This window comes from Canis aureus, chromosome 19 (assembly GCF_053574225.1).
Source record: "Canis aureus isolate CA01 chromosome 19, VMU_Caureus_v.1.0, whole genome shotgun sequence".
Lineage (NCBI taxonomy): Eukaryota > Metazoa > Chordata > Mammalia > Carnivora > Canidae > Canis > Canis aureus.
The window spans coordinates 51,888,088-51,903,699 of NC_135629.1; the positions used below are offsets into that span (position 1 = coordinate 51,888,088).

Consider the following 15,612-nt stretch of genomic DNA (forward strand, 5'->3'; position numbering starts at 1 on the left):
CCCTCTGCCTGTGTCTCTGCCTCTCTCTCTGTGTGACTATCATAAAAAAATTAAAAAAGAAGAAAAGACATTCAAAAAAAAAAAAAAAAAAAAGACCTGAGCTGAGTTCAAGAGTTGGATGCTTAACTGATTGGGCCACCCAGGCTCCTGAGAAATCAGAAATTTTAAACAAAAATCCAAACTTCTTTTAAAAACAAACATCAAAAAAAATCTTAAAAACTGAAAACTTCTGCTCTGCAAAAGAATAAAAAGACAAGCTTCATGCTAGGAAAAAATACATGACAAAGGATCTGTATCCAGACTATATAAAGAACTCTTCAAAACTCAATAAAAAGAAGACAAGCAAAAAAAAAAAAAAAAAAAAAAAGAAGACAAGCAATTTAATTTAAAAATGAGCACAGGCTGGGCGCCTCGGTGGCTCAGTGGTTGAGCGTCCACCTTTGGCTCAGGTCGTGGTCCCGGGGTCCTGGGATCAGGTCCCACATTGGGCTCCCTGTGGGGAGCCTGCTTCTCTCTCTGTGTCTCTGCCTCTCTCTCTGTGACTCTCATGAATAAATAAAGTCTTTAAAAAAATGAGCAAAGGTCTGGACAGTTTGCCAGAGAAGATATACAGATGGCAAATAAGCATAGGAAACACCATTGCTCTTTAGGGAAATTCAAATTAAAACCAGGAACCATCCCTTCATCCCTATCAGCATGGTTCAAACAAAGAAACAAACAAGAACTGGCAATCCTGGCAAGTGGTGACAAGGATTTAGAGCAACTGGAACTCCCCTCATTCATTGCTGGAGGGAACGCCAAGTGGTACAGCCACTCTGGAAAGCATTTGGTCAGTTTCTTAAGAAATGAACCATACACTTACTGTGTGATCCAAAATCCACTCCTATGTTTACACCCAAGATAAGTGAAAATACGGTTGACCCTTGAACAAATGGGTTAGGGATGCTCCCCCCCATGAAGTTGAACATCCGCAGATAACTTTGGACTCCCCCCCAAAACTTGACTACTAACAGCCTACTTTTGACCAGAAACCTTACTAATAACATAAACAGTCGATTAACACATATTTTGCATAAGTATTACATACGGTATTCTTACAATAAAGTAAACTAGAGAAACTGTTATTTAGAAAATCATATGGGGGGGCACCTGTGTGGCTCAGTTGGTTGAGTAACTGACTTCGGCTCAGGTCATGATCTCAGGTTTCTGGGATCAAGCCCCGCATCAGGCTCCCTATTTTATATAGAGTCGGCTTATTCCTCTCCCTCTGCCGCTCCCCACCACTTGGGCTCTCTCGGTCTCTCTCTCAAATACATAAAATATTTTTCAAAAAAGAAAATCATAAAGAAAATTCATTTCCAGTCATGTTCTATATATATCGAGAAAAGTCTGCATCTAAGTGGACCCACACAGTTCAAAGTTATGTTGTCAAAGGGTCAACTGTATATGCTCATTCAAAAACCTGCAGATATGGGGTGCCTGGGTGGGTCAGTCAGTTAAGCATTTGCCTTTGGTTCAGCTCACGATCTCAGGGTCCTGGGGTCGAGCCCTGCATTGAGCTCTCCTCTTGGCAGGGAGTCTGCTTCTCTCCCTCTGCCCCTTCCCACCATTCATGCTCTCTCACTCTCTCTCTCAAATAAATAAAATCTTAAAAAAAAAAAAACCTGCAGACAAATATTTATAATATTTAAGTTCTGCTCATAATCACCAAATACTGGAAACAACCAAAACAAATGAGCATCAACTGGTGAATGGATAATTTGTGGCAGATCCATACCATGGAATACTATCCAGCAATTTTTAAAATGGGGGGAGGGGCACCTGGGTGGCTCAGTTGGTTAAGCATCCGACTCTTGATCTCAGTTCAGGTCTTGATCTTGAGGTTGTGAGATCAGGCCCCCCACGTTGAGCCCAGTGCTGGGCATGGAGCCTACTTAAAAAAAATTTTTTTTGAACTACTGTGAAATAATAAGAAATATATATTTGGTCTCTGCCCTGGTTTCCTGTCACACAGTTCCCTAAAACCCTAGGAACCTCTGCAGTAAAAAGTGTCTTTGTATGCTAAGAGATGACTATCTGCGGGGGACACCTGGAGAGCCTCAAGATGGGGGGGCACTGCTTGCCTGGGGAGCCAACCATAGGATTAGGGCATTGGAACTTGCAATGCCCCCCCCCCCCCCCCCCCCCCGACCAGAAGGGAACAGAGCTGTAGGTTGAGTTAATCACCAATGGAATGGCCAATGATTTAATCAGATGTGCCTACTAAATGGAGCCTCTGTCAACATCTCTGAAAGTTCCTGGTTGCTAACCCATCAGGTGCTGTGGGTGGTGGGAGGGTGGTGCACCTGGGGAACGGCATGAAGCCCCATGCGCCTCCCCTTAGACCTTGCTCTATGCATTTCTTCCATATGGCTGTTTCTGAGTTGTATCTTTATAATAAACCAATAATCTTTTTTAAAAGATTATTTATTTATTTATTTGACACAGAGAACACAAGCAGGGTGGAGCTGCAGGCAGTGACAGTGAAGGAGGCTCTGAGCGGGCCTGAGCCATGTGAGGCTCAATCCCAGGACCCCAGGACCACGACCTGAGCCAAAGGCAGATGCCCAACCAACTGAGCCACCCAGGCACCCAATGAACCAGTCACCTAGTAAGTGCACTGTACTCCTAAGTTCTGTGACCAGCTCTAGGAAATCAGCTGAACCTGAGGCGGGAGTCCTTAGAACCTTGAGGTATAGCTGGTTGGTCAGAAGCACAGGTAACACTCTAGACTTGAGACTTAATCTAAAGTCGGGGCAGTCTTACGGGACTGAGCCCTTAACCTGGGGGATCTATACTAAATCCAGGCAGTTAGTGTCAGAACTGAATCAGGATGTAGTTCACCCAGCTGGTGTCACAAAGAGTTGTTGCAGGGAAGGGGGGGCGCGCGGAAGGCTGGGAAACCACATGCATTTGGTATCAGAAATGAAGAGTCAGCAAGAACGGAAAGAAACAGCAGTTTCCTTTTTAACTACTGATGCACAAAACAACTTGAGTGAGTCTCGAATGAATTTTGGGAAGAGAAAGCCAGCAGTGGGGATTACCTGTGTCAAAACACAGAACTGACTAATAAATGAATCTAGCATGGTTGCAAGATACAAAGTCACAAAAATTGGTTGTTTTTCCTTCTGTACACTAACAATGAACAATCCCAAAAGAATATTAGGAAAACAATTTCAGGTACAATAGCATCAAAACGAATAAGATGCTTAGGAATAAACTCAACCAAGGGAACAAAAGTTCATGAAAAACAGGAATGCCTGGGTGGCTCAGGGGTTGAGCATCTGCATTTAGCTCAGGGCGTGATCTTGGGGTCCTGGGATCAAGTCCTACACCTGGCTCCCCGCAGGAGAGAGAGCCTCTCTCTCCCTCTCCCTCTCTCTGTCTCATGAATAAATAAAATCTTTTTTAAAAAAGTGCATGGAAAACAAAAATGTTGCCGGATGAAATTAAAGAAGGAACAAATAAATTAAAAGACATCCTGTATTCAAGAATGAGAAGACAGGACGCCTGGGTGGCTCAGTGGTTGAGTGTCTGCCCTTGACTCGGGATATGATTCCACAGTCCCAGGATCAAGTCCCATATCAGGCTCCCTGCATGGAGCCTGCTCCTCCTTCTGCCTAAGTCTCTGCCTCTCTCTCTCTCTGTGTCTCTCATGAATAAATAAATAAAATCTTAAAAAAAAAAAAAAAGAATCTTGAAAGGGAAGAACAAAGTTGGAAGATTCACACTTCCTAATTTCAAAACTTACTACAAAGCTACAGTAATCAAAACAGTGTGGTGGTGGCATAAAGACAGAGTCACAGACCAATGAGATAGAGTAAAGAGCCCCAAAATAAACCCTCACGTATATTGTCAAATGATTTTCAACAAGGGCACTAAGACCATTCAATAGGCAACAGACAGTCTCTTGAACAAATGGTGCTGGCAAAACCGGTTATCCATATGCAAAAGGATAAAGGATAAAGGTGGATTCTTACCTCACACCATACACAAAAGTAACCCAAAATGGATCAAAGACCTAAATGTAAGAACTAAAAACTATAAAACTCTTAGGAGCTTCATGACATTGGACTTGGCAAGGATTCCTTGGATATGACACCAAAAGCACAGGCAACAAAAGACAAAATAAGCAGCACCTCATCAAAATTAAAAGTTTTTTGCATCAGAGGGCACTATCCAAAGAGTAAAAGGCAATCCGCAGAATGGGAGAAAATTTTTGCAAATCACATATCTGATAAGAGAGTAATACCTAGAATATATAAAGAGCTAAAACTCAACCAACAACAAAATACAAACAACCCAATTAAAAAGTGGGCAAAGGACTTAAATAAACATTTCTCCAGAGAGGTTATGGGCATACTTCAGAGATATTGCAGGCTTGGTTCTAGACCACTGTAATAAAGAGTGTCAGATAGATGTTTTCTTTTTCCCATACATATAAAGGTTATGTTTACACTACACTGTGATCTGTTAAGTGTGCAGTAGCATTATGTCTAAAAAGTTCATCTTAATTGAAAAATACTGCTAAAACATGCTATCATCAGAGCTTTCAGTGAGTCACTGGTCAGTTTGCCATAACAAATATAATAATGAAAAAGTGAAATATTGCAAGCATTAGCAAAATGTGACACAGAGACACGAAATGAGCAAATGCTACTGGGAAAATGATACTGATGGATAGACTTGCTTGATGCAGGTTTGCTACAAACCTTCAATTTGTAAAAACCACAATATTTGTGAGGCACAATAAAGCAAAGCACAATAAATAAAGTATGTGTGCATACGGATAAACAATCAGCACATGAGATGATGTTCAACACCATTAGTCATTAGGGAAATGCGTATCAAAGGTACAATGAGATATCACCGCACACTCACTAGAATGGCTATTTTCTTTTATCTATCTATCTATTTATTTATTTATTTATTTATTTTTAAAGATTTGATTTTATTTATTTATTCATGAGAAACACAGAGAGAGCGAGAGACACAGGCAGAAGGAGAACCAGGCTCCTTGCAGGGAGCCTGATGTGGGACTTGATCCCAGATCCCGGATCCCGGGATCACACCTGAGCCAAAGGCAGATGCTCAACCGCTGAGCCAGCCACCCAGGTGTCCCTTTTTTCTTTTTTAAAGAGGGGCTCTTGGCTGGCTGAGTCAGTAGAACACAGCAATTCTTTTTTTTTTTTTTTTTTAGATTTTCTTTATTTATTCATGAGAGACACAGAAAAAGGCAGAGACACAGGCAGAGGGAGAAGCAAGCTCCCCGTGGGGAGCTCAATACAGAACTCGATCTCAGGACCCTGGGATCATGCCCTGAGCCAAAGGCAGATGCTCCTACTGAGCCACCCAGGGGCTGCAGAACATGTGACTCTTGATCTTGGGGTTATAAATTTGAGCCCTACGTTGTATGTAGAGATTACTTAAAAATAAAATCTTAAGGGGCACCTGGCTGGCCCAGTTAGTAGACTGTGTGAATCTTGATCTCAGGGGTCATGAGTTTGAGCCCCATGTTGGGCATAAAGATTACTTAAAAATAAAAATATTGGGGCACCTAGGTGGCTCAATGGTTGAGCATCTGCCTTTGGCTCAGGTTGTGATCCCGGGGTCCTGGATCAAGTTCCGCATTAGGCTTCCCCCTCTGCCTGTGTCTCTGCCTCTGTCTCTGTTCTCTCATGAATAAATAAATAAAATCTTTTAAAATTTAATTTTTTTAATTTTTAAAAACTTAAAAAAATTAAAAATGAAAATAAAATATTTATTTAAAAAAGGTAAAAGGACGCCTGGGTGGCTCAGTTGGTTAAGTGTCTGCATTCAGCTTAGGTCATGATCTCAGGGGTCCTGCGATCGAGCCCGTGTTGGGCTCTCTGCTCAGCGGAGAGACTGCTTATCTCTCTCCTCCCCACTCCTGCTCTCTCTTGCTCGTGCTCTCTCTCTCGCTCTCTCTCAAATAAATAAAATCCTTTTTATTTTTATATTTTTAAAGATTTTATTTACTTATTCATGAGAGACACAGAGACAGAGAGGCAGAGACACAGGCAGAGGGAGAAGCAGGCTCCATGCAGGGAGCCTGATGTGGGACTTGATCCCAGGACTCCAGGATCATGCCCTGGGCCAAACCGCTGCACCACCCAGGGATCCCAATAAAATCCTTTAAAAAAAAGAAAAAAGGTTAAATAACAAGTGAGGATGTGGAGAAACTAGAATACGTGTGCAGTGCTGGTGGGATGTAAAATGTGTGGTCACTGTGGAAAATAGTTTGGCAGCTCCTCAGAAACTTAAGTATAGAATTACGACAGCAATTTTCCTTCTAGGTAGATACAAAGAATTGAAATACTAGATACTGGAGCACCTGGGTGGCTTACTTGGTACTGGGGCACCTGGATGGCTTACTTGGTTAAGCGTCTGCCTGCAGCTCAAGTCATGATTCTCAGGGTCCTGGGATGGAGCCCCTCAGCCAGGCTCCCTGCTTGGCGGGGAGTCTGCTTCTCCCTCTCCCTCTGCCCCTAACTCTGCTCGAGCTCTCTCTCTCTCTCAAAATAAAAATAAATAAAACATTTTAAAAAATGAAGTTCTAAATACTAAAGAGTTGCAAGCAAGACTCAAAATGTTCATAGCAGCATTATTCACAATAGCCAAAAGCTGGAAAAAGCTCGTGTCCATTAACCGGTGAACAGAAAAAGAAAATGTAGCATAGGGATCCCTGGGTGGCGCAGCGGTTTGGTGCCTGCCTTTGGCCCAGGGCGCGATCCTGGAGACCCGGGATCGAATCCCACATCGGGCTCCCGGTGCATGGAGCCTGCTTCTCCCTCTGCCTGTGTCTCTGCCTCATTCTCTCTCTCTCTCTGTGACTATCACAAATAAATAAAAATTAAAAAAAAAAAAAAAAGGAAAATGTAGCATATATTGCCAATGGAATATTATTCAGTCTTTTTTTTAAAATTTTTTTATGACATTCACACACACACACACACACAGAGGCAGAGACACAGGCAGAGGGAGAAGCAGGCTCCATGCACTGGGAGCCCGACGTGGGATTCGATCCCGGGTCTCCAGGATCGCACCCTGGGCCAAAGGCAGGCGCCAAACCGCTGCGCCACCCAGGGATCCCAATATTATTCAGTCTTAAAAAGAAATTGAAATCCTGACACATGCCACAACATGGATGAACTCTGAAAACACACTAAATGAACTAAGCCAGACACAAGAGGACAAGTACTGTAAAATTTCACTTACATGAGGTCCCTACAACAGTCATTTTCATAGAGACAAAGTAGAATGGTGGGTGTCAAGGGTTGGGAAAGGGGATGCAGGGAATTAGCCCTTAAGGAGGACGGAGTTGGGCAGCCACGGTGGTGCAGCGGTTTAGCACCGCCTGCAGCCCAGGGTGTGATCCTGGAGACCCAGGATCGAGTCCCACATCAGGTTCCCTGCATGGAGCCTGCTTCTCCCTCTGCCTGTGTCTCTGCCTCTCTCTCTCTCTCTGTCTCTCATGAATAAATAAATAAAATCTTTTAAAAAAAAAAAAAAAAGGAGGACGGAGTTGCAGTGTGGGAAGATCAGAGATGGATGGTGGTAATAGTTGCACAACAATGTGAGTATACTTAATGATGCTGAATTGTACACTCCAAAAGTGATTAAAATGGGTAACTGTATGTTATGCATATTTTACTACACTAAAAAACCCTCATATAGTATATACTAAAACAGGTAAATTTTTACCATATGTTAATTTTTAAAAGTAAGTTTAAAAACTCTTAAGGGACACCTGGGTGCCTCAGTCAATTAAGCATCTACGCTTGATATCAGCTCAGGTCTTGATCTCAGGGTTGTGAGTTCAAGCCCCATGTTGGGCTCCATGCTGGGTATACAGCCTAGTTAACAACAACAACAATAACTCTTAAGATGGAATATTTTTAGATCATGAGCTGGGCCTTTGATGATAATGTCCATTTACTGAGCACCTGCTGTGTACCGGGTGCCAGGTTAGATCCTTTTCAGTATGGAGCAATAATAACAAGATACTTACTGAATATTTGCCGTGTCTGGCATTGTCAAAGGGCACACAAACACAGTTATGTCTCCCACCAACTCTGTGAGTTGTGCTAACTCCCAGTTCAACAAGGAGAGTAAGGCATAGAGCGATGGCCAGGGGTTGGAGGCCTCATCACCTGAGAACTATGTCCTGTTTCCCAAGGCACAGCTTGGATTTTGTGGCTCTGCTGAGTGCCACTGGGGAGGACAGAGGAGCATACCTACATACTCAGGACCCCACCCTCGCCCCAGACACAGAAGCCAGTTTAGGGAAGATGAGACCCAAGTCCCAGAGGGCCGCCAACTAGCATGGCTGGCAGATACTGCAGCCCCAGGGGACTCAGCTCACGTAAGCAGGAGCCCAGAGGCCAGGATGCGAAGAGGCTCCCGGGGGCCCTGCTGTTTGCTTGCGCTTCCAGGAGCTGCTGTCCTCTGGGCTTTGGAATGGCAGAGGAAAGGGGATTAGGCCTGCTGTACAGACTGAGAATGTGTGTATGTGTGTGTGTATGTTGTGGGGAGTCTAAGCTACCCTCCAGAATTGTACCCTGGAACTATGTGGAGTCACCCTTCCCTGGCCTGCCACTGCTCAGGGTGAAACAAAGTCAGGCTGGAGGCTGCTCCATTAATGTCCCAACGGGACCCAAGGCCATAAAGTGGAGTCAAGGGCAGCCAAAAGGCCTTGACATCACAGCCACATAGCCAGACACTTCCTCATAAGGGAAATAACCTGCTCAAGGGTCCCCTTCAGAGAGGCTGACCACTTGGTGGCATCATCAAGTGAAGTTGCTACCTGCCTCCACCCGCCCCCCCATCCCCCCAGGGCCCCTAGGCCTGCCCACTTGGGCTCTTTAAGCATCAAATTGGGCCTCTGGAGGGCTGTGCAGCCCAGGAGCAGATCAAGGCTTCAGAGAGTTCTGCTGCAGGGGCCAATGGGCAACAAACAAGTTGGGAGGGGAGCAGAAAGGAAAGGAGACGTCCTGGTTGGTAAAAATCATAACAACAATGAAAGTAGTCAACTGCTATTAAATGCCACATGCTAGACACTGTGCTGTGTCTGGACATGTACTAATGCCCCATTTTCGAGAGAAATAAACTGAGGTACAGACAGGACAAACAACTTGACTATCAACTATCAGAAGGAGCATTTAAAACCTGGGCAGCCAGACTACAAACCTGGACACTAAATCACCGGGTGTCTATCTCTCCCCAGGCAGGCCCGGCATCTCCCTGGGCTCCCTGCCCCACTCCACCTGACTCCTTCGTAGGAGGTGCCAGGCAGCCTTTATGGAAAGGCCTGGCATTTGCTTTGTGAAGGTCATGCAGAGGTTGAGGGCGGGCGCTGGTGTGTGTCTGCCAGGCAGGCGCGTGGTGCCAGGTGACATGGCTGTTTGTAGGGCTGGGTGTGCACAGAGGGTCTGTGTATGTGTGAGTCAGAGTATATGTGTGCTCAGGGGTACCTGTGTGTATATAGCTCTCCGTGTGGATTTGTACATCCGAGTATGTCAGTGGGGTCTGGGTGTTCATGAGTGCCTGCGTGGATCTGTGTGTCTCTATCTATGTCTGTGAAATCTGTGCGACCTTGTAAGAGTGTTCCTGTGTGCCATGCATATATGCTGTGACCGTCCCTGACTCCTGAGTGGGCATGAGGTGTGTTCCTGTGTGTGGCTATGTGTGGGTGGGAACCAGGCCTGGGTGTGTGCCGAGGTGAAAGTGTGTTCCTGCAGGCAGTGTCGTGTATGATGCTGTGTGAAACCAGCATTTCTGTGGCTTGTGTGTCACTGCACCCATGAGTCAACTGTGAGATTCTCTTTGTGTCCCCACCGGCGAAGAGAACCATGCCTTACATAGTAAACACCAGGTGACCCCAAATACCCTGTGTGTGGGTGTGTCCGTGTTTCGGTCATGTGTAGCTGTGGATGTAGCATGTGTGTGTGTCCGTGTCTGTGTTATGTGTGTGTCCAGGTGTCTGAAGGGGCTGGTGGAGGGAAGCAGGAACAAGGCTGGAGTACCCTGAGAATTCTGAGAACTCTTCTTCTCCAGCACTGTCCAGCTGATTCTAAATAACCTCCAGGAGTTCCAGCAGTTCCAACCTACCCTCCCTCCTCCACCCCAGCTTGGTTTTCAGCCTGGCAGCACTAGCGAGGAGGGGGTGGGTAGGACTGGAGTCACAAGCAGGGCCAGAGGGACCTGGCTCCAGGCCGGTGGCCTGGGAGTGGAGCCCAGGTGACGCTGGACACCCATATTTGCTGCCAGGATGAGTGCCAGAAACCCAGGTTTAGGGGCACAAAGTGGATGAAGGGATCCCATCTTAAATAAGAAGGGGGCAGGACCTAGCACTCCTTTTGAGGGCTATCACCTGCAGGAAGCCCCCAGCAGCACCAAGAATGTTAGGGCCAGGGAAGGGGGTGGGGCTCCAGGCGGACCCTGGAAGCCACTCGGGGGACTCCCCAAGGCAGACTGGGCACCCTCTCCCCCCAGCCAGAGCCCTCCATGGCAAAGGAGGGAATTGGCCACAGGCCACCCACCTGACAGATCTGCCTGGAGGGTGCCAACAGGTGTCCTCGTCGCTGAAGGAGAAGTGGACCAGGGACTCGGGGCCCGCCGGGGGCAGTGTCAGGTCAGGGGGCCGGGGCCGAGCCCGGGGCGCTGTACCCGAGCGCATGGGTGCCAAGGACCGTCGGGGCGAGCATGGGGACAGCGGCACGCTGTGTGGCGCGCGCTGCTCGCAGGCCCGAGGTGTCTGTGGCCACTGGCAGCGCCGCCTCCACACCCGCCCTCCCGGTGACCCCCCCAGGGACGGCCCCGGGCGTTCGGGCGTCTCCGTGTCCCCAGCGCCTGCCTCCTGCGGAACTCTGAGCACACTTCCCGCTTGCCCCCCTCCCTCCGGGCCTGGGGCGCGGGGAGGGGTGTGCCCCGGGCTCCCGATTCCCGGGCTCTGGCCCCGGCCCCCCTCTCCCCCGCTCCCGCCGCGCCTTGCCTCTGGCCCCGCCCTCCCCGCTCCCCACTCTGACGCCAAGCTGGGCCCGCTGGAGCCGCTGGAGCCGCTGGAGCCCTTTGAGCCGCGCGCCCCTGGGGGAAGAGCCTGGCCCGCGGGGGCCTAGTTCGGGGTCCGGTGACAAAAACCCGGGGGAGGGACGACGGATGCGGGGAAGGGGGAGGGGCAGAGACAAGAAAGACAGAAGTGGAGACAGAGACACAGGGAGCAACTTGGGAGGGACTGATTCCCCCCCCCCCACACCCCGTCCCCGAGGCCACGCGGGGCTCCCGACCCCTCCCCATCTTCTCTCCCCTTCCCAGGCTCTTCCCGGGTCCAGACGCTGAGCCTGTCCCCGCAGTGCCCTCCCCCGGCACGTCTTTGGACTCAGGTTCCAAACAAGTGCGTGCGGAGAGTTGGGGTTAAGGGGGTAAGCAGAGGATCGTCCCCTGGTCCTGGAGAAGCCCCCAGACCCGGCCGGCTCCCACCTCCCGGCTGTCGATCTCCGATCTCCGTCTCCAAGCGAGACGGGGTGTGGTCTCCAAGCTTCCAGCCCCCCGCACCCCACCCCGGGTCTGGCCAGGAAGAGAAAGTCCATTTGCCCTCCGTGCCCGGTGCGCCCAGTAACGTCACCGAGCCTCCTGGCAAGGCAACCCCGGGGTGGCAGCGCTGGCCCCATTTCACAGGCCGTTAGCCTGAGGCCGGCAGACCTGAACACACGACCCCAGATCACCCTGGATGGCAGGTTGGCCTCACCCCTCCAGAGCCTGACTGCAGCCTCAGGTCTGCACAGGAAGTGGGAGGAACCTAACGTTTATTGAGTGCCTACTGCATGCCCTATCAGATGTCTCCACGGCAACCCTGGAGGGCAGGGATGATTTTTATCGCCGTCCTGTGACGGAGGAGGGGAAGTCAGGCTGGGGAGAGCCAGCGAGGAACCCCAGCCCCGGCCCGCGCCAGCTGGTCAGGGGGGACTCGAACCCACCGCCACGGGCGCGCACTTACCCAGCCCACGCCTGGCGGCCGAAATCCTGGAAGCTGCGGAGAAGCCGAAGACGCCTGCGGAAAGTTGGGGACGGGATGGCGAAGAAGACTGGCGAGGAGGGCGGCGAACGCAGGCGGCGGGGTGCGCGCGGGACCGGGGGTTCAGGCAGGAACGCCTCGTCCTCGGCGGCCGCCGCCGCCGGGAAGGCCGCCAGCTGCAGTTCGGGGATGCGGCCCAGGCCGTGCGGCCGCGCCATGGCCACAGGGGGCGCGGCCCCCCTCGGCGGGCGCTGGGGAGCAGCGCCGCCCGCCAGCCCCGCGCAGCCCACGCAGGCCGGCCGCCCAGCCCCGGGGCCCGCGGGCCCCACCCCGCCGGCCGCCTCGGCCCTTCCGGCTTCGCTCTGGGGCCGCCCCCGGGGCGGAGCGGGCCGGGGCGCCACGCGGCTGCGGCGGGACGCCCCAATGGCCCCAATGACCGCAGGGGCACCCGCAGTCCCCTTGAGGTCCCTACAGTCGTCGGAAGCGTCTCTACAAACATCTGGGATGTCCCCCAAATCCCTGGGGTGCTCTTACAAACCGCTGTGGCTCTCCCAAACCTCAGTGTCGTCCCCAAAGTCCCTCAGATGTCCCCACGATTCCAGAGACTGTCCCAACTATCCCTGAGGTGTCCCCACAGAACCCCAAAGTACCCCAAATCCCTGAGTTTCCCTCAAAAGCTAGAGGTGCTCTGAGAGGCCCCATGGACTCTGGGACAATCCCTTAGCCCCCCAAATGTCCCCTACTAGTGTCCTCATTGTTACTGATATATCCCCACAAACCTCAGGGCCACCCCGAGAATCTCAGGATGCACCCACAAATGAAACTCCTTCAGATCCCAGGATCATCAGGTTTCTTCAGATGTCCCCCAAATCTCCTAGAGCACCCCCACCATCCCGGAGTCAGGCAGAGACCCCCAAAGCACCCCTAAGAATTTCCCACAGCCACAGAGTATTCCTGCAGACCATAAATTGTGCCCCCCAAATTCTAGGATCCCTCACAGATCCTAAGAACGTTTCCACAGTCCCTTGGATGTCCCCCAATCCCTAAATGGCTCCACAGTATTCCTGAGGTGCCCCCATAAGTTCAAAGACACTGAAATAACCTCAGGGGTTCTTCGGACTCAAGGACTATTCCCATAACTATGTAGCTGCCCCCCAAATCCTAGGATACCCCATAGGCACCAAGGGCACAACTAGATTCCTCCGCAGTTCCTAGGCTACCTTCCAAAACCAAGATGAACCCACAATTCTTGGGGATACCTCCAGAATGCCCCTCACAGCTTCTGAAACATACCTTATAACTCAGAGACACCGCTAGAAGCTGAGGGTGCTCACAGCCCCTAGACACTCCTAAGGTTCCCCCAGTCCTGCCACTCCTTAGTCTCTGAGGCATCTTAGAATTGGGGCCCTCCTCAGCTCATGAGGTGGCCCCAAGAAGCTGACCTCCCCTTAGCAGAGCAGTACAGGCCGATAGGGACTTTCTGGGGCTCCTGTGGTGGCACTGCATACCCAGCCAGTGTGACTCTGTGGGGGGCACATTACCGCCTTTCACAGATGAAGAATGAGACTGAGGAGTTGAAGATTCTAGAACAAAGCTAGCCAGCTGGTTATAATTTCAGAGACTACCCCAACCTACCTGTGGCTCTTTGGGGTTAGGAAGGGGGAGAAACTTGTTTTAGATAAGAAAATTGGAGCAAATCTCTATTTTAGGGCCCTACCTCTGTAAATACCTTTCTTTCTCTACCTGTTGGCTCCCTTGTCTTGGGCTCCAGAATTAGCTGGCCTAGGTTTGAGTCAGGCCTCCAGCACTTCTTAGCCATTTGACTTTGGGCCAGTTATTTCACTAAGCCTCAGTTTTCCCACCTGTAAAATTGGCATAATGATACTATGCATCTCATGGGTGGACATGTAAAAAAGAAAAAAAAAAAGGCTCACAAAGCATTTGGGGATAGTAAAGCATTCACTGAATGTTAGCTATGATTACCTGACAAAACATTTTTTTGGAGAGCTTGTAATGTGCAAGCCACTGTACTCGCCACAGGGTACAGATGATGATGATGATGAGGAAGATGATGACGATGGTGGTGATGACAGCAACTAGCCTTCAGAATGCCTCCTGGACATTCAGCACCTCTAGTTCTGATCTCATTTATTCCTCATAAAATACCTGCAAAGTGATATGTTGTTGTCCCCATTTTACAGATGGGAAAACTGAGTCTTGGAGAGAAACAAGCTGCTCAAGGTCACACAGCCAATGAGTGTCTGAGTCAGGCTCTACACCAGTGTTTGCCACCCTTTATTTCATTATCCCCAACACTGCCCCAAGGAATAGCCTGCTTGGACAGTCCCTTCTCTATGAAATAGCCTTCTTTATGAAATGTCACAGCCACTCATACACAGGTATACCTCAGAAATATTGCAGGTTTGGCTCCAGACCATTCCAATAAAGTGAACATCACAACTAAGCGAGCCAGATGAATTTTGTGGTTTCCCAGTGCATATAAAAGTCATGTTTATACTACACTGGTGTCTACACTAAGTGTGCAATAGCCCTACGTCTAAAAATGTGTACATACCTTAATTTAAAAATACTTTATTGTTTAAAAATGCTGACCATCATCTGAGCTTTCAGCGAGTCATAATCTCTGCTGGTGCAGGGTCTTGCCCCAATGTTGATGGTTGCTGACCGATCAGGGTGATTGTGGTAATCTCTTAAAATAAGAAAACAATAAAGTTTGCCACATGGATTGAGTTTTGCTTTTAGGAGCATTTGCAGGGTCTCTATAGTGTATGATGCTGTTCTATAGCATTTTACCCACAGTGGAACTTCTTTCAAAATTGAAGTGAATCTTCTTAAATTCTGCCACTGCTTTATCAACTATATGTAATATTCTAAAATCTTATCATTCAACAATCTTCACAGCATCTTCACCAGAAGCAGATTCCACCTGGAGAAACCTCAGGCTTGGTTCATCCATAAGAAGCCACTCGTCTTCCGTTCCAGTTTGATCATGAGATTGCAGCAATGGGGACCCATCTTCAGGCTCACCTCCTAATTCTACTCCTCTTGCTGTTCCCACCACACGTGCAGTTGCTTCCTCCCCTGAAGTCTGGGACCCCTCAAAGTCATCCATGAGGGTTGGGATCCACTTCTTCCAAACTCCTGTACTTGTCAACATTTTGACCTCTTCCCATGAGTCAGAATGTCCATAACGGCATTTAGGATGGTGAATCCTTTCCGGAAGGTGTTTGATCCCTTTTGCTCAGATCCATCAGAGGAGTCACTGTCCACAGCAGCTATAGCTTTATGAAATGTATTTCTCAAATAATAGGACTTGAAAGTCAAAAATTACTCCTTAATCCGTGGGCTGGAGAATGAATGTTGTGTCAGCAGGCATGAAAACAACATTAATCTCACTACATCTCTGTCAGAGCTCATCAGTGGCCAGGTGTATTATCAGTGAGCAGTAATATTTTGAAAGGAACCTTTCTCTCTCTCTCTTTCTTTCTTTCTTTCTTTCTTTCTTTCTTTCTTCCTTC

At 48.9% G+C, this 15,612-nt stretch overlaps 1 protein-coding gene across 4 annotated transcripts in view; it reads right to left on the minus strand.

The window, feature by feature from the left end:
* PDE4A (phosphodiesterase 4A) overlaps window positions 1-15,612 on the minus strand; it is a 46,591-nt gene that overhangs the window by 19,412 nt on the left and 11,567 nt on the right. The window contains exon 1 of one of the 4 annotated variants that reach the window (XM_077859981.1): window positions 12,056-12,306. The exons of 2 other annotated variants lie outside the window; for them this stretch is intronic. In XM_077859981.1, coding sequence (XP_077716107.1) covers window positions 12,056-12,291 — 236 coding nt within the window. In that variant the 5' untranslated portion in view covers window positions 12,292-12,306. Of the gene's footprint in view, window positions 1-10,601; window positions 10,768-12,055; window positions 12,307-15,612 lie in introns of those variants that run through there. One more of the 4 variants, XM_077859982.1, reaches the window with a different exon arrangement.